Consider the following 19226-nt stretch of genomic DNA (forward strand, 5'->3'; position numbering starts at 1 on the left):
CTGGGACGCAGGGGAAGTATCCACTTTACCCCAAAACTATCTCTTCACCAAAACTTCGCAGCGCTGCATCCAAAAATGACTCACCACTCTTGATCACCGGTTCACTCTACTTACTCATCTCCAGGACTTTCGATCCTTCACCCAGAGACTTTCGTTAACAGTGAAACAAAACGGTTCGATTCTCTCTCGGGCTGACAAGCCCAGAATTTTGGTTGGCAAAGAGTTGTGAGACGCCAAACAAAATAAGAATTTAGTGTATTCAAACCCCTACTGGAGATCTTTTGTATAAAGGGCATCTCCGAGCCCGATTAGGAGTGGCCGGCCGTCCGGCGAGCTCTCAATCCCTGCCAACAGGCGTGTCTCTACTCCCTCCCTGCATCGGGGTCACCATCTCTGTTGGGACAGATCTTCTGTCCCCATGTTCGTTTGGAGGAGAGAGACACCGGGTCTGATTAAAAGTATAAACAGGTTTAATGAGAGAGAATCGTACACAGTACAGTGAGGTGTCTAGCTCACTGGAGAAGGCGCGTTCTGCCTATATTTTAATTTGTCTATCTTTTTGTTCTCTCACATTCCAGAGTTACATCCTTATTTGGTAAAATGCAGTATTTTGGTATGTCATTGGTTCTCACCTGATAACATTCTATTACCTCAGTTTGAGCTACGTGCATTCTGACACGGCTCCAATGTCCTGTTATCTCTCACCCTCCCTGGGGCCTCTTCAGGCTATGCCATCAGCTTTTCAGTCTGTTCTTAGTGTAACATAATGGCTTACTGCTGCCTAGTGAAGCTAACAAGTTCCAGACTTGCTAATACTACCTTACGTGAGCACTACCTAACAATAAAGTTTCTTACACTACCTAACCTTAATAATGGATCCCAACAGGCCCAACAAGTCCACACCGACCCGCCGAAGCGCAACCCACCCACACCCCTACATTTACCCATGACCTAACACTACGGGCAATTTAGCATGGCCAATTCATCTGACCCGCACATGTTTGGACTGTGGGAGGAAACCGGAGCACCCGGAGGAAACCCACGCAGACACGGGGAGAATGTGCAAACTCCACACAGTCAGTCGCCTGAGTCGGGAATTGAACCCGGGTCTCAGACACTGTGAGACAGCAGTGCTAACCACTGTGTCACCGTGCCGCCCACAAAGATGGTGAATAGGCTCAGAAGAGTCAGGAGGTGAGTTACTCACTGTAAGGTTCCTAGCCCTTGGTCTGATCTTTCACCAATGTACGCATTTGCATAGTTAGTCCTGTTCAATTTCAATTTGAACATCCATGGTCCTTGGAGGCAATCACTTACATTTTGAATGCAGCTGACATTTAAAAGGCATTTGTCTCTGTCAGATCTAATTTACACTCATGGGATGTCTAAAACACAAATTTGTGCTCTTTAGCTATGGTATTGGAAATTACTTTTTTTTAGATTTGATTACATTAGATTAGATTAGATTCCCTACAGTGTGGAAACAGGCCCTTCGGCCCAACCAGTCCATACCGACCCTCTGAAGAGCAAACCACCCAGACCCATTTCCCTCTGACTAATGCACCTAACATTAGGGGCATTTAATTTGGCAAATTCACCTGACTTGCACATCTTTGGACTGTGGGAGGAACCCGCAGCTCCCAGAGGAAACCCACGCAGACACAGGGAGAATGTATAAACTCCACACAGACAGTCACCTGAGGCTGGAATCCAACGTGGGACCCAGGTGCTGTGAGGCAGCAGTGCTAACTGCTGAGCCACCATGCCACCCTTAATTACTGGAGTCCATTGGAGAGGTCAGATGCCTTTTTCGATACAGTCCTGGAACCACTTTGGGAGATGTCAGCTGCCCTTTGGAGAGAGCAACTACCCTTTGCGATCTTTAAAGATATACAGGAAAGAATGTAAAATGTTCATAAGCTCATTGCATCTGTCAAGCTAGTTAAAAATGTCATTATAGCTGTGAAGAGAATTCCAGTTGTCAAAATGTTTAGATCTCTTTCCCTTTAAATACTTGAAAACACCATCCGCAGTGTTCAAGAAAAGAAATATGCATGTGTTGTTTTATCCCATCTATTGACATAAGTCTGATTTATATTATTACAAGATTAGCAGTACTTGACTAATTTCCCAACCTTTCATTTTCACAGTGGGATATCTGTCAGTTCATAGATTCATTGATGGCTCCAAGGGGTTATAAATTCTTTGAATTGAGACCGTGAATTCAACTGCTTATTTTTGTAAGACATGTTAAGTATGTCAAAGTGTTTTATCAATGAAAGATTTATTTTTAAAAAGAGCAAATTCTTTGGAAGACACATAAGAAGTTTAATAATCTCAGCATAGATACTAAAGTCTGCACATGACAGAAATTGACACAGAAACTGTATGCAGTTTGGGATAAGGGTTGACATTTTGCAGATTGAGAGATTTTAATTTATGTGGTGTAAATGTCACTGGCTAGGGCAATGCTTAATACTCCTCTTGTAGAAGTTTAAGGGTAGCATTGAGGAAAATTACCAAGGTGGGAGGTCACTGTCTTCGCCAAGCTTTAAGCAGACATCAGTTTTAATGAGATTTCTCTGAGAAGACTTCTCTTTCCTGTCTCGGCTTTGCCAGTTGAGATGGAAGACATGCCTCTGGCACAAAGTGTGGCCTTGCACTGGAAAGATCCAATATCCTGGCAGGCTGATAATAGAGGCAAGATTAAAATATCCCTGCCTCCCATTCTAAATGCAAATCCATCAAAATTTGTACTAGTTTGAAATGAAGTTGGAAGATACACTTAGTTTGTGCTGAGAGAGAATCAAGAGAAACATCCCTAACAGTCTGGAGTTAAAGAATGGGACGGAGTACCTGAAGTAAAAGTACCAGGACAAAGCAGCACAGTTGATTGGCATCACATCCATTGCCTCTATCACTGACAGTCACAGCAGTGTGTACTATCTACAAGACGCACTGCAGAAATTCACCAAAGATCCTTACACACCAACTTCTAAGCTCATGACCACTACCATCTAGAAGAACAAGGGCAGCAGACACATTGCAATATCACCACCTGCAAACTCCCCTCCAAGCCAAGCTAATCACCAACTTGACTTGGAAATATATCTTTGTTCCTTCAGGGTCATTGGGACAAAATCATGAAATTCCCTCCCCATTAGCATTGTGGGTCTACCTACAGCACATGGACTACAGCAGTTCAAGAAAGCAATTCATTACCACCACAAGAGCTACTTGAGATGTATAATAAATGCTGACCCAGCCAGCAATGCCCTCATCCCATAAGTGAATTTAAAAAGTTCAAAATCTCAGAATTATTTGAACTAGGGCTAACAAAATCAAATTACTATGAAGCAAAGACTGTAAGGAATACATTTGGCTTTAAAGTTGTGTTAAAAATATAAAAGTAGGAAGTTACCATAAGTGACAAATGTAAAAATGTCGCTTACGATCATAGGAACAGAAATAGTCCATTTATCCATGCCCTGCCATTCCAGATCAGGGCTGATTGTCATGATAAAAACTGAAAGGACTACGGATGTTGGAAATCAAAGACTAAAATGAAATTGCTGGAAAGCTCAGCAGCTAAACTGTCTTAACTACCATCAGTACTGGGGAAGTGTCATAGAGTCATAGAAATATGCAACACGGAAACAGACCCTTCGCTCCAACTCATCCAACCCAGTCTAGTCCCACCTGCCAGCACCTGGCCTATGTGTCTCCAACCCTTCCTATTCATATACCCATCCAGATGCTTTTTAAATGCTGTATTTGTACCAGCCTCCACCACTTCTTCTTGCAGCTCATTCCATACATGTACCACCCTCTGCATGAAAAAGTTGCCCCTTAGGTCTCTTTTATATCCTTCCCCTCTCACCCTAAACCTATGCCCTCTAGTTCTGGAGTCCCCCAACCCAGGGAAATTACTTTGTCTATTTATCCTATCCATGCCCCTCATGATTTTATAAACCTCTATAAGGTCAACCCTCAGCATTTGATACTTCAGGGAAAACAGCCCCAGCCTGTTCAACCTCTCCCTATAGCTCAAATCCTCCAACCCTGGCAATATCCTTGTAAATCTTTTCTGAACCCCTTCAAGTTTCACAACATCTTTCCGATAGGAAGGAGACCAGAATTGCACGCAATATTCCAACAGTGCCTAACCAATGTCCTGAACAGCCACAACATGACCTCCCAACTCCTACACTCAATGCTCTGACCAATAAAGGAAAGCATACCAAAAGCCTTTTTCGCTATCCTATCTAACTGTGACTCCACTTTCAAGGAGTTATGAACCTGCACTCCAAGATTTCTTTGGTTAGCAACACTCCCTAGGACCTTACCATAAGTGTATAAATCCTGCTTAGATTTGCTTTCCCAAAATGCAGCATCTCACATTTATCTAAATTAAACTCCATCTGCCACTTCTCAGCCCCCCGGCCCATCTGATCAAGATCCCATTGTAATCTGAGATAACCTTTGCTGCCCACTACACCTCCAATTTTGGTGTCATCTGCAACCTTACTAACTGTACCTCTTATGCTTGCATCCAAGTCATTTATGTAAATGATGAAAAGTAATAGACCCAGCACCGATCCCTATGGTACTCCACTGGTCACAGGTCTCCAGTCTGAAAAACAACGCTCCATCACCACCATCTGTCTTCTACCATTCTGTCTTAACATTCTGAAATGTTAATTCTGATTTCTCTCTACAGATGCAACCAGACCTGCTCATCATCATGATGCCACTTTCCTGAACTATGTCTATATACCACACTTTTCAGAAGACTATTGTTTCTGCCTTAATTCTGCTCAATGATTAAACTTAGACTGCCCTCTGAGATAGAAAATTCAAAAACATCACCATCCTCGGAATGAAGATACTCCTCCTCATCTCAGTCTTAAATTACCTGTCCCTTAACCTGAGATTATATCATCTGGTTCTCAAATCACCAAAAAGGAGGACACAACCTATCTGTGTCCTCTATGAAATGTCTTATAAGAATTTTGAGTTTAAATGAGATCATCTCTCATTCTTTGATCTTCTGTGAAAGCGGACCCTGTTTCCTCAAACTTTCCTCTGAAGACAATCCCACCAATCTAGGATTTAATCTGCGGAATATCCACAGAACTCCCCCTACGACAAGTGTATCCCTTCTTGAAAAGGAGACCCAACTGTTCAAAATAATTCAAATATAAAATAATTAAACAATATTTATCAAGTGTGATTTCTCTTATAGAAACCTGTGTTGACTCTGTACAATCCTTAGCCTTATCACTTTTTTCTGGCATTCTGAACAGTCACTTCCTTTGAAATAATGCAATTTTTAAATTTCGTATTAGCCATGGTTCATTCGCTTTTCCCTTTTGATATTTGTATTGGCAATGAATTTATATCCATTTACCTCAATTTGTGCATTCCAATCATCTACTGTTTTATAAATGCTATACAAATTCAGATAGGGTGCCATTCCTGATGAAGGGCTCTGGCCCGAAACGTCGAATTTCCTGTTCCTTGGATGCTGCCTGACCTGCTGTTCTTTAACTAGCAACACATTTTCTGCCTTTAATTCAGCCATGTTAACAATACTCTCCATTTTGATCTTACATGATGCTTCTCATTGATTGATTTATCTTCAGTGTTTACTTACTATTATTCTATTTTGTTTTACTAGTTTTGCCTCCCCTAAATCTGAGCTCCCTATTAAGGGCTGTAAGGCAAAGCAGAGATGCTGTAAGTATCAAAGTAGGTCCAAAGTGAATGAACGTTAAGAAAGCAAGCTAAGAGCCCTGAAATGCTCTTCTGATGCATGAGATGGGTAGTGGTAGGTGTCACTGAACTTAAAAGTGTTTCACTGAAGTGTTGAATTGTGTTATAACCTAGTTCAAAATGTAGTGGCCATGATGACGTGATAAGGCTAGTACTTTGTCAATGCAAAGGAGAATGAAGATGGTTGCTGCCATGATGATGTTAGGGAATGCTGGCCAGGAAGAAGCTAGTGAGCTGCAATTATTTAGTTGCAGCTCAGCTTTCAATGCATTTAGTTTCTCATTTAGTGCCTATACATGGGAAAATCACAAATAACATATAAATGAGGCAACATTACATGGTAATAAGATTTTATTGCTTAGAAATAAGTCCTTTGCTGTTTACTAGCAAAATTTGAGTCTCGAAATCAAACTTTTAAGCGGAAAATTAGACTTTCAATCTCAGCATTTAGAATCTCAGTTTTCATTCTTGCCATATTTTTCCAACATTCTTGTCACTATCTGCATCGTCTGGAGGCTATGAATGAATTGTGTCAGGTCATCTTTTCAGTTATCAATTGGATGTTCAAATTTCTTTTTAAAGTTGTTGGTCTTCATAGAAATCATAACAACATGACCAGATAATCTGTTTTAATGTTGTTAATGGAGGGATAATAATTAGCACAAATACTAGGAACTCCCCACTATGTCAAAATAATGCCTTTGATTATTCATATCCACCAGGAGAAGAGACTTGCCTTCGTTTAACATCTGATCCGAAAGATAAACTTAGCAATAGGTTGTTGGTGGAAGTTATTTGACATCTTTGTGGATCAATTTTAAATGTTTTCAGATTTTGAGCGTTTTATTTTAGTTCGTAGGTCTAATGAAAATTTTGATTTGATTTTATTATTGAGTGAGACTTCTCAGTGGGCAAATACAGTTAATATGGCATTTGATCTGAACAAATAAGGGAAGGAAATAAGAATCAGAGTTCCCATTATTAATGACAATTCAATGATTCTCACTGAGCATCTTCTCAAGGACAACTAGAGATGGGTAAGAAATGCTGACTAATTCCACGAGTGAATAAAAAAAATGAAGTGAATTTTTATGACTATGTGACGGTAATAAGGTGAGGTCTGTGTAATCAGGTATTCATTCGTTTTTGTCCATGCTGATAGTTGAACAATGTAGTGAAGTGTGGTTACTGTCACAATATGAACCATTGCCTTAAAAAAACTAATGTTTAAAAAGTGGACAAAAAGACCCAGCTGAAATTGGAATTGTTTGAAAATAATATAAACCTTTAGAAGGATAATATTAGAAAGGTAAATGAATAATTCAACAACCTTGATTGTTTCAGCATTGGCAGAATGAATGAAATGTAATTTGTAGAAATCAACCACCCTTGGTGAATCGTAAAATGTACGAGTAACTAGATTCATGCAAGTTTTGTAAAAACAGCACAAAATTCAAATCTGTTTCTATACCTTGTCTGAAATTCTGACAATGTATTATTAACTTTTTTCAGTGATACCGGTGTTTACAGATGTACCAAGGGATATCACCGCAGAGCTTGGCCAAGATGTAAAGATACCCTGCAGTGCTCAGGGAGAACCACATCCCATAATCACCTGGACTAAGGTAAAGGGAGAAAACAATGGTGAATAAATACACTTTGAATGTTTCTTCCTTAAATTTTTAATCTAAAGAATATAATTGGTGACATTAAAACACTGTAATGTTCAACTTCACTCAAAATACAAACTGCTGTTATTAGATCAACCACCACTTCAAGTCACAAAGATATGTGAGCAAATGGACAAAGTTGACTTCATCTTTGATTTTCTACTCTGCCCGCCTTGAAGCATGGAACCAGCTATATTAAAAGCTTTCTTCAGTGCATGATTCAAAATGCAAACTTGCAACATTGTTACATTGGAAATGATAAACAACAATGCTGTTCCTAATTATGTTGCTTTCAAGCAAGAAAATGTTTCTCAAAATCCTTCCCAAGGTGGCACAAGTGGTGTTTTGCAAAGCTCAGTATCTTCTCAGGGAGGCAGCCAGTGACAAGTGGTGTTTCGCCAGCCTCAGTGTTGGGACAACTTTTCATTTTATACATAAACGATCTAGATGAAGGAACTGAGGGCATTTTGGCTATATTTGCAGATGATACAAAGGTAGGTGGGAGGACAGGTAGTGTTGTGGATGTGGGGAGGCTGCAGAAGGATTTGGACAGGTTAGGAGAGTGGGCAAAGAAGTGGCAGATGATGTACAATCTGTATAAGTGTGAGGTCACACATTTTGGTAGGAAGAATAGAGGCATGGACTAATTTCTAAATGGGCAGCAAATTCAGAAGTCTGAAGTGCAAAGAGACTTGGGAGTTCTTGTCCAGGATTCTCTCAAGGTAAACTTGCAGGTTGAGTCAGTAGTTAGAAAGGCAAATGCAATGATAGCATTTATTTTGAGAGGACTTGAATATAAAAGCAATGATGTAATTCTGAGGCTCTATAAGGCTCTAGTCAAACCACATCTGGAGTATTGTGTACCATTTTGGCCCCATATCTCACGAACGATGTACTGGCCCTGCAGGGTGTTCAGAGGAGGTTCACGAGATTGAAAAGCTTAATACATGAGGAATGTTTGAAGACTCTGGGTCTATACTCAATGGAGTTTAGAAGGATGAGGGGAATCATTCTTACAGAATACTGAATGGCCTGAACAGAGTAGATGTTGGAAAGACCAACATCTTTCATTGGTAAGAGAGATTAGGACTCCAGGGCAGAGCCTTAGAGTAAATGGAAGACCTTTTAGAATGGAGATAAGAAGAAACCTTTTCATGCAAAGAGTGGTGAATCTATGCAATTTGTTGTCACAGAAGGCTGTGGAGACCGGGTCATTGAGTATATTTAAGACTGAAATACATAGGTTCTTGAGTATCAATGGGATCAGGGGTTATGGAGAGAAAGTGGGGAAATGCGGTTGAGAAACTTACCAGCCTTAATTGAATAGGGAAGGAGTCTCAATGAGTTGAATGGCCCAATTTCTGCTCCTATATCTTATGGTCTTAAAATCATAAAGTGAAGACCACGCCAACAGAAATATTTAACTTTTTTATTAGTGAACACTGAAAACCTCATGTTCTTCAGCATCTTTAATTCTTTACACATTCCATTCAAGTTAAAAAAAACTTACAGGTTTGCAGTTTCATTTCAAAGATTTTATCTATTTTCCTTTTGATTTGTGGCTTTTGAATTTTAAGCCAATTTCACTGGCAATACCACACACCTCTGAATTTGAGTGTATCATTGATATTAGCTTTCAGTTGTGTGCTGTCAAAATAAAAAACAGAATGCACTCCACTTGGAGGAAGCGAGGACTGCAGATGATGGAGATCAGAATCGAAGAATGTGGTGCTGGAAAAGCACAGCAGGCCAGGCAGTATCCCAGGAGCAGGAGAATCAACTTTTCAAACATCAGCTCTTCATTCTGCACCACACTCTTCGACTCAGTACTCTACATGGGCCCAGAATAAGTGTTTTGCAGGTGCATTCCACAAGAACATCAGTTCATATGATCTTACTTTGAGTGCACATTTATCATACATCTAATGTGCATTTATCAGACTCCCACAGTTCAGAGTTTCAAAAGTACAGTGTATTTATAGAGTCATCGAATCATTGAGATGTACAGCATGGAAACAGACCCTTTGGTCCAACTCGTCTATGCCGATCAGATATCCCTACCCAATCTAGTCCCATTTGCCAGCATTTGGCCCATATCCCTCTGAACCCTTCCTATTCATATACCCATCCAAATGCCTTTTAAGTGCTGTAATTGTATCAGCCTCCACTACTTCCTTTGGCAGCTCATTCCGTACACGTATCGCCCTCTGCATGAAAAAGTTGCCCCTTTGGTCTCTTTTATATCTTTCCCCTCTCATCCTAAACCTATGCTGTCTAGTTCTGGACTCCCCCACCCCAGGGGAAAGACTTTGTCTATTTATCCTATCCATGCCCTCATGATTTTATAAACCTCTATAAGGTCACCCCTTAGCTTATGATGCTTCAGGGAAAACAGCCCCAGCATATTAAACCTCTCCCTATTGCTCAAATCGTTCAACTCTGCCAACATCCTTGTATATCTTTTCTGAACCCTTTCAAGTTTTACAATATCCTTCTGATAGGAAGGAGAACAGAATTGCACATAGTTTTCCAAAAGTGGCCTAACCAGTGTCCTGTACAACCGCAACATGACCTACAACTCCAAAACTCAATGCTCTGGCCAATAAAGGAAAGCATACCAAATACTTTCTTCGCTACCTTATGTACCTGTGACTCCACTTTTGAGGAACTATGAACATGCACTCCAAGGTCTCTTTTTTTTCACTTACACCCCCCAAGATGTTACCATTAAGTGTTTTATTCCTGCTCTGATTTGCCTTTCCAAAATGCAGCACTTCACATTTATCTAAATTAAACTTCATCTGCAACTTCTCAGTCCATTGGCCCATATGATTAAGATCCCTTGTACTCTAAGGTAACCTTCTTCACTGTCCACCACAAACCTCTAATTTTGGTGTCTTCTGCAAACTTCCAAACTATACCTCTTATGTTCACTTCAACATCATTTGTATAAATGATGAAACGCAGTGGACCCAGCACTGATCTTTGTAGCACATCACTGGTCACAGGTCTCCAGTCTGAAAAGCAACCCTTCACCACCACTCTTCTTCTTCTTTCACACCAGTTCTTTATCCAAATGGCTAGTTCTCCCTGGATTCCATGAGTAGCAACCAATCAAGGTAGTGAGACATGATTTCTCATGCATAAAGCCACGTTAACTATCCCCATTCAGTCCTTGCCTTTCCAAATACATATATGTTCCTCAGGATTCCCTCCAAGAACTTGCCCACCACTGATGTCAGGTTCATTGGTCTAAAGTTCCCTGGCTTGTCCTTACCACCTTTCTTAAACAGTGGTACCACATTAGCCAACCTCCAGTCTTCCAGCACCTCACCTGTGACTATCGATACAAATATCTCAGCAAGGGGCCCAACAATTACTTCCCTAGCTTCCCACAGAGTTTTAGGGTATACCTAAGACCATAAGACATAGGAATGGAAGTAAGGCCATTCGGCCCATCGAGTCCACTCCACCATTCAATCATGGCTGATGGGCATTTCAACTCCACTTACCCGCATTCTTCCCGTAGCCCTTAATTCCTCGAGACATCAAGAATCTATCAATCTCTGCCTTGAAGACATTTAGCGTCCCGGCCTCCACTGCTCTTTGCGGCAATGAATTCCATAGGCCCACCACTCTCTGGCTGAAGAAATGTCTCCGCATTCCTGTTCTGAATTGACCCCCTCTAATCTTAAGGCTGTGTCCATGGGTCCCAGTCTCCTCGCCTAACAGAAAAAAAAATTCCTAGCATCTGCCCTTTCCAAGCCATGTATTATCTTGTAAGTTTCTATTAAGTCTCCCCTTAATCTTCTAAACTCCAATGAATACAATCCCAGGATTCTCAGCCGTTCCTCATATGTTAGACCAACCATTCCAGGGATCATCCGTGTGAATCTCCGCTGGACACGTTCCAGTGCCAGTATGTCCTTCCTGAGGTGTGGGGACCAAAACTGGACACAGTACTCCAAATGGGGCCTAACCAGAGCTTTATAAAGTCTCAGTAGCACAACGGTGCTTTTATATTCCAACCCTCTTGAGATAAGTGACAACATTGCATTCGCTTTCTTAATCACGGACTCAACCTGCATGTTTAACTTTAGAGAATCCTCGACTAGCACTCCTTGATTCCTTTGTACTTTGGCTTTACAAATTTTCTCACCGTTTAGAAAGTAGTCTATGCTTTTATTCTTTTTGCCAAAGTGCAAGACCTGGCACTTGCTCACGTTGAATTCCACCAGCCATTTCCTGGACCACTCTCCCAAACTGTCTAGATCCTTCTGCAGCCTCCCCACTTCCTCAGTACTACCTGCCTGACAACCTAACTTCGTATCATCGGCAAACTTCACTAGAATGCCCCCAGTCCCTTCATCCAGATCATTAATATGTAATGTGAACAGCTGCGGCCCCAACACTGAACCCTGCGGGACACCACTTGTCACCGGCTGCCATTCCGTTAAAAAACCTTTTATCCCAACTCTCTGCCTTCTGTCAAACAGCCAATCCTCAATCCTCACCTCGAACACCATGGGCCCTCACCTTGCTCAGCAGCTTCCCGTGTGGCACCTTATCAAAAGCCTTTTGGAAGTCTCGATAGACCACATCCACTGGGTTTCCCTGGTCTAACCTACTTGTCACCTCTTCAAAGGATTCCAACAGGTTTGTCAGGCACGACCTCCCCTTACTAAATCCATGTTGACTTGTTCTAATCAGACTCTGCTCTTCCAAGAATTTAGAAATCTCATCCTTAATGATGGATTCTAGAATCTTACCAACAACCGAGGTTAGGTTAATTGGCCTATAATTTTCCATCTTTTGTCTTGATCCTTTCTTGAACAAGGGGGTTACAACAGCGATCTTCCAATCATCCGGGACTTTCCCTGACTCCAGTGACTCTTGAAAGATCTCAACCAATGTCTACGCTATTTCCTCAGCCACCTCTCTCAGAACTCTAGGATGTATCCCATCGGGGCCAGGAGATTTATCAATTTTAAGACCTTTTAGCTTTTCTAGCACTTTCTCTTTTGTAACTGCAACCATACGCAACTCAGCCCTTGATCAGGTCCAAGGGATTTATCCACTTTTATGTGTTTCAAAACATCCAGCATTTGCTCTTTTGTAATATGGACATTTTTCAAGATGTCACCATCTATTTCCCTACATTCTGTATCTTCCATGCCCTTCTGCACAGTAAGCACTGATGCAAAATACTTCATTAGTTTCTCCCCCATCTCCTGATCTTGGAAGGTTAAAAATCAACTAGGTAAAGACAAGGACTGCAGATGCTGGAAGCCCTGTATTCCTGATGAATGGCTTTTGCCCGAAACATTGATTTTCCTGCTCCTTGGATACTGCCTGACCCGCTGTGCTTTTCCAGCACCACTCTAATCTAGACCCTGATCTTGGAGGGACTCTATTCTCTCCCTAGTTATCCTTTTATCCTTGACCCTATTTGCCGAAGCTATCTCATGTCCCCTTTTGCCCTCCTGATTTCTCTCTTAAATATACTCCAACTGTCTTTATATTCTTCTCAGGATTGATTCGATCTTTGCTGTCTATACCTGACATATGCTTCTTTCTTTCTCTTAAGCAAAACCTCAATTTCTCTGGTCATCCAGCATTCCCTACACCTACCAGGCTTTCCTGCCAACATAACAGAAACATATTGTCTCTGGACTCTTGTTAAATTATTTTTGAAGGGTTCCCATTTTCCTGTTGTCCCTTTACTTGCAAACACCTGCCTCCAATCAAATTTTGAAAGTTCTTGCCTAATACCGTCAAAATTGGCCTTCCTCCAATTTTGGACTTCAACTTTTAGATCTGGTCTATCCTTTTCCATCACTATTTTCAAACTAATAAAATTATGGTCACTAGCCCCAAAGTGCTCCCCCCACTGACACCTCAGTCACCTGCCCTGCCTTTTTTCCCAAGAGTAATCTCTAATAGATACATCCACATACTGAATCAGAACATTTTCCTGTACACATTTAACAAATTCCCCTCCATCTAAACCCTTAGCTCTATGGCAGTCCCTGTCCATATTTGGAAAGTTAAAATCCCCTACCATAACCACCCTATTATTCTTACAGATAACTGAGATCTCCTTACAAATTTGTTTCTCAATTTTCTACTGACTCTTGGGGGCATGATCTATAATGCAATCACACAAAGGTGATCATCCCTTTTCTCTTTCTCAGTTCCACCCAAATAACTTCCTTGGATGCATTCCCAGGAATATCCTCCCTAACTACGGCCATAATGTTATCCCTTACCAAAATCACTACTCCCCTTCTCTCTTGCCCTCCTTTCTATCCTTCCTATAGCATTTGTATCTTGGAACATTAAGCTGACAGTGCTGTCCATCCCTGAGCCATGTCTCTGTAATTGTTAGGATGTCCCAGTCCCGTGTGCCTAGCCAGGCCCTGAGTTCATCTGCCTTCCCTGTTATGCCTTGTGTTGCATTGAAGTAAATGCAGTTTAATTTATCAGCCCTACCTTGTTCTCTGCTTTGTTCCTGCTGGCACTGACTGTTTGGCTTGCTCCCTTTCCCAACTGTACCAATGTCAATTTGATCTCCTTCCTGAATATTTCCCTGGGTCCCCCCCCCACCTTACTAGATTAAATCCTCCCAAGCAGCTCCAGCAAATCTCCCTGTCAGTAAATTAATCCCCTTCCAATTCAGATGCAATTCATCCTTCTTGTACCCAAGAAGGTCATTTCTACCACAGAACAGATCCTAATGATCCAAAATTGTAAACCCTTCTCCCCGCACCAGCTCCTCAGCCATGCATTCATCTGCTCTATCTTCCTTTTCCTACCCTCACTAGCTTATAGCACTGGGAATAATCCAGGGTATTCCTATCCTCGAGGACCTCCTTTTTAAATTCCTGCCTAACTTTCTCTATTCTCCCTTCAGAATCTCATCCTTTTCCCCTCCTGTGTTATTGGTTCCAATGTGTACAATGATCTCGTGCTTGCTCTTCTCCCCTTTGCAAACGTTCTGCACCCTCTTTGAGATACTTTTGATCCTGGCACCAGGAAGGCAAAAGACTATTCTGATTTTTCACTGCCTGCCGCAGAAAAGTCTATCTGTGCCTCTGACTAGAGAGTCCCCTATCATAATCAGTCGCTTGGAACCCAACATGCCCCTCACTATATTAGAGCCATTCTCGGTACCAGAAACTAGACTGTTCATGCTACATTCTCTTCTGAGTGCATCACATTTTGCAAAACAGCATGCTTGTTTGAGATGGGGATAGCCACAGGGGTCTCCTGCACTACTTACTTACCCCTCCTACCTTTCCTGGAGTTAACCCGTCTACTTCTCTCTTCCGAAAACTACAATCCATCACACCCCCTAGTTCCTGCAAATTCCGTATTGCCTCTAACTGCCTCTTTAACTGATCCATGCAATTTGACGGGATTCAGAACCAACCACATTTCCTGCAGATATAATCATCAGTAACATGGAAACTCTCCATAAGCTCCCACATCCAACATTCACAGCTGACCTTGGAAGAAGCTGTGTGGGAGACCTCACAGCACAGTAGCAAATAAGTGCATAGCTTTAAGTGTAGTCTTGCTGTAAGTATACAATAGTGAGTAGAGTGGGTTCTTTCTTGATACTGTTTCCACCACACTCAGGCAGTGCATTTCCGATTCCATATGAATACAGTTTTTTTTCTCATTATGTATTTGCTTTTTAAACTACACACTTTAAAACGGTATACTCTTGTTAATTTTTTTTATGAGCAGGACCTCATTATCCTTATCCACTCATTATCCTTATCCAATCCAGTGTCTCCTTATCCACTCTGTTCAGACCCCTCCTAGTTTTGAAAACTTCTATCAAATTGTCTCTTAGCCTTCACCCTCCAAGAAAATCAGTCCCAATATTTTCCATCTTTCCTCATGACTTTAGCGTTTCATCCCCAGAACTATTCTTACAAAACTTTTTTCTGCACTCTCTCCAATGCTTTCGCTAGTTTGCTTTATTGTGACACACAGACTGTACTCAATATTCCAGCTGAGGTCTAAACAGTGTTCATCATAGCATCCTTGCTCTTGTGTTATATGTCCCTGCTGATAAAGCCGAGAATACTGTGTGATGTATTAATAGCTCTCTTCCTTTCTTGCCATCTTTAATAACTTATCCAGGCCTGTCAACTCCTGCACTCCGCTGAGAATAATAGGGCTGCAAAATCTATGAGATTTGTTTCTAAAATTTCAGCGTTTGTCTACCATCACCAAAGAAAAAAACTAAGACTGAAGGGAGGAGCCCATTCTAAAACGATTTACTCCAATGATCTTTGAGATGGAAGTGTTACTGCATAATTCACAATGGCTGCTTCTAGACCCACAAACTCTACCATCTCCAAGGACAAGGGCACAAAATACATGGAAACACTCAGACATGCAAGTTTCCTTCCAAGTCACACACCATCTTGACTTGAAACTTCATAGATGTTCTTTCATTGTTGCCTGGTCAAAAACCTCCAAGTTGGTTCCTAACAGCATCATGGGCATCCCTACAAAGGAATGCAGGGGTTCAAGAAAGCCACCACCTTCTCCCGGGCAATTTAGAATGAGATGTTGCTGGTATAGCCAGCAATGCTTACATCTCAAGAGTGAATAAAAATTACAAGAGTTTCACTTATCCATGGTCCCCTTAAAATTGGTCACTAGAACTTCTATCCGTTGCTGCTTCAGAAATAAATGCTGCATTTTGTTTTGCTCATGGATTTATTGCCAGCAGCTATCCTTGGCATCACAGAAAGGTTTGGTCTTTTCTGAAACTTTATTTTGGGGAGGGAAATTTGATGGTTTACTGGGAAAATATATTTAACAAAAATATAAAATTAATTTCTGAAATAGAGTTTACAAATATCTCACCAATAACTATGTTTGTTGGACAGGATGGAGTTCAAATTACAGAGAGTGGAAAGTTCCATGTTAATGCAGAAGGGACACTTGCTATCAGGGATATTGGGCAAGCAGATGAAGGAAGATATGAATGTGCTGCACGGAATATGATTGGCCAAGCAACAACAAATATGTTACTAAGAGTGACTGGTAAGCGATTTCTTTTACAACAGCATATCTCGTTGATAATTTCCACCATTTTTTTTAAGTTGTTGGTTCGAATCAAACCACATGGGTCTGCTCAAAATAACTGTGGATATTTGCCTTGGTGATTATTTATCTAGGCAATTGTGGAGATAACAAGAACTTCTACTTGGCTTTGCTTATTACCACTCAAAGTTAGAATATCAGGTTAATGGCTAGTGTAACCAAAATCCCATTATTTTGATGGAGTCCCAAAAATCGTTGCCCAACGATTATCCAGAATAAGGGTAAAAAGCAAGTACGGGTGCACAATCCTTTAACCGAACTGCTCAGGACCAGCCGGTTTTCGGAATTCAGAATTTGTCAAATTTCAGAACAAGTGACAGTTTGATGGTGAAACTTTTACAAAATCTTACCGAAGAGCAGCCTCACTGTGAGTAACTGGCCCTGAGACAAAATTGAGACCTGCCAGTGCTGGGCCACACTGCACACACACCCCCCACCCTGCTCCATGTTGCATCTGAGTGATGCAGACTGAGTTGATGTGGAGTTGGATTAACGGTTTGCACTCCAAACAATCTTGTTAATGAGAAAACAACTTCACGAAAAACCTTCAGATTTTGGAGCTTTTCGAATTTTGGGATTTCGGGTTGTCTACCTGTATTATGGGGATCTATTGATCTCTCAGATATTGCTGTGGAGTTGTACCATCAGGATAATTCCCTGTTGCACATACAATTAATAAAATATCTGACTTTTTTAAAATGAAGCCATGCTAAAAATTAATTTTTATTTGACAAAGTTCTTTCTTTCTCTCAGTTCCAGAGAGGGGTCGAACTGGTGACCATTTTGTTGAGTCTTCCATTCGTGAAGCTATTCTTAGCATTGACAGTGCAATTAATTCTACTCGGAGGAAATTATTTAACAAGTAAGATATTTTCCCTTTACCGATTTTTATTCCACTTTCTCTCTTCCTTATTTTCTTGAAGTGTTGATTTCTTTGTGGATATGATTTCATTTTTGGTGGATATTTGCTCCGTAAATATAACATTTACTGCAGGCTGTTTGCCTGTGGCATGTATCATATATGAGCCCAATTCTATTCTCACTATACAGTCACATGTACAATCTACCATCACCAGCCACTAGATAACAATTACAGATGGGAATAATAGCTAGTTTTTACCTTTCCTAGTTGAGACTATTTTCACTGCCCTTACTGGTTCCCTGTTCATGATCAACTTACTCAGCTTGGACCAGGAATCAAACTTTGGTCAACACAACTCAGTTGATCACTGGATTAAGGAAACTAAGTAATTTGCTGAAAGCTTGTGCAGGTCTATATATTTACCTAGTTAACATAAATTGCGTCCATGAATACCTTTCTCAAGCTATGTATATTAAATGATACTAAACTTTGCCACATTAACCAACCTCTGCATCACTGGTAAAATGCTTTTAATACAGAGAGTGAGAATCTATAAGCACCACAAGAAGATTTATGAATCTTGATTTTACAAGCCGTTTCCAGTTTTTCCTTAGCACCAAAATCAAGCTTAAATATTTAGAGATCTGAAAATTGGAATTGACTCATCAATGGAAGTTCTTATCCCTAACGACTGTAATACTATTTCCAGATGACCTGCAACTTATTTCAATGCAAATGAACATTAACAGATTCTCTAATTTAATGGAGGAAGAGCTGGAGAAACAGAACAGGGTGCAATAAAGTGGAATGAGACAGCTTGTAAAGGAGAAACTTCCCTACAAGGCCTTATCGTTTTACCTAAGAATTAACAAGCTCTGCAAATATTAGGTTTTCAGTGAAGCAATGTCTGTGAGGAACACATATCATGAGAGAAGTGACAGGTGAATTTTCATAGCACATATATCAAGGTCCTTTCTCTGGACAACTTAACCAGTGGCAGTCAATGTTAGCATGGTAGTCATCTTTTACTGTGACTTGCTCATTTCAAGAAGCATCAGGGGCCTGTGTTATCTGATCGAGGATGTCATCCCACTGTATCTGAATCAGATATGTGATGCATTTTTGAGGAAAGTTGTGGAATTCATATAGTTTGGATACAGTGTGGCTGGAATAAGATCATAAGACATAGGAGCAAAAATTAGATCATTCAGCCCATCGAGTCTGCTCTGACATTCAATCATGGCTGAAAAGTTTCTCAATCCCATTCTCCCGCTTTCTCCCCATAACTCTTGATCTCCTTGATACTCAGGAACCTATGTATCTCTGTCTTAAATATATTTCAAATTTATCAATTCTTTGAATTGTTCAATTAGCAGAGTGCAATTAATGTACAGACAATGATCCTATTGTGTTAAAAGAAGAAGCAAGCTTGCACTTATTGAAATATGTGAAGTAACAGCAATTTATATTTACATAGCACCTTCAGTGTTGTGATACAATAGTAAATGCCAAAAGGTTAATCAAAAAGGTAATATCTTAGAAAAAGAAGAGAGATGGAGATATAGGGAGGAAACTCGAGAGCTTACGCCATGACAAAACGGTGAAAGTTAGGGATCTCTGAAAGATCAGAGTTGGAGGAACAGCGAAATTTTGAAAAAAATTACAAATGTAGTGGGGAGGTGAAAACAAGGATGAGAACCTTCATGCTCCAAGAGATAAATGGCTACTGGTCTGCATTTTTCCAGCAGGTTTAGCAGCATGCTCACTGATCAACTAGTTCCGCCACAAGA

The 19226-nt window shown here is 40.7% G+C and overlaps 1 protein-coding gene across 2 annotated transcripts in view; it reads left to right on the top strand.

Moving 5' to 3' along the window:
* LOC132814373 (peroxidasin homolog) overlaps window positions 1-19226 on the top strand; it is a 590104-nt gene that overhangs the window by 461425 nt on the left and 109453 nt on the right. For both annotated transcript variants that reach the window (XM_060823479.1, XM_060823480.1), the window contains 3 exons: window positions 7288-7400; window positions 16358-16514; window positions 17328-17436. In XM_060823479.1, coding sequence (XP_060679462.1) covers window positions 7288-7400; window positions 16358-16514; window positions 17328-17436 — 379 coding nt within the window. The remainder of the gene's footprint in view (window positions 1-7287; window positions 7401-16357; window positions 16515-17327; window positions 17437-19226) is intronic.

The sequence above is a fragment of the Hemiscyllium ocellatum genome, chromosome 4 (assembly GCF_020745735.1).
Source record: "Hemiscyllium ocellatum isolate sHemOce1 chromosome 4, sHemOce1.pat.X.cur, whole genome shotgun sequence".
NCBI classification, from domain to species: Eukaryota; Metazoa; Chordata; class Chondrichthyes; order Orectolobiformes; family Hemiscylliidae; genus Hemiscyllium; species Hemiscyllium ocellatum.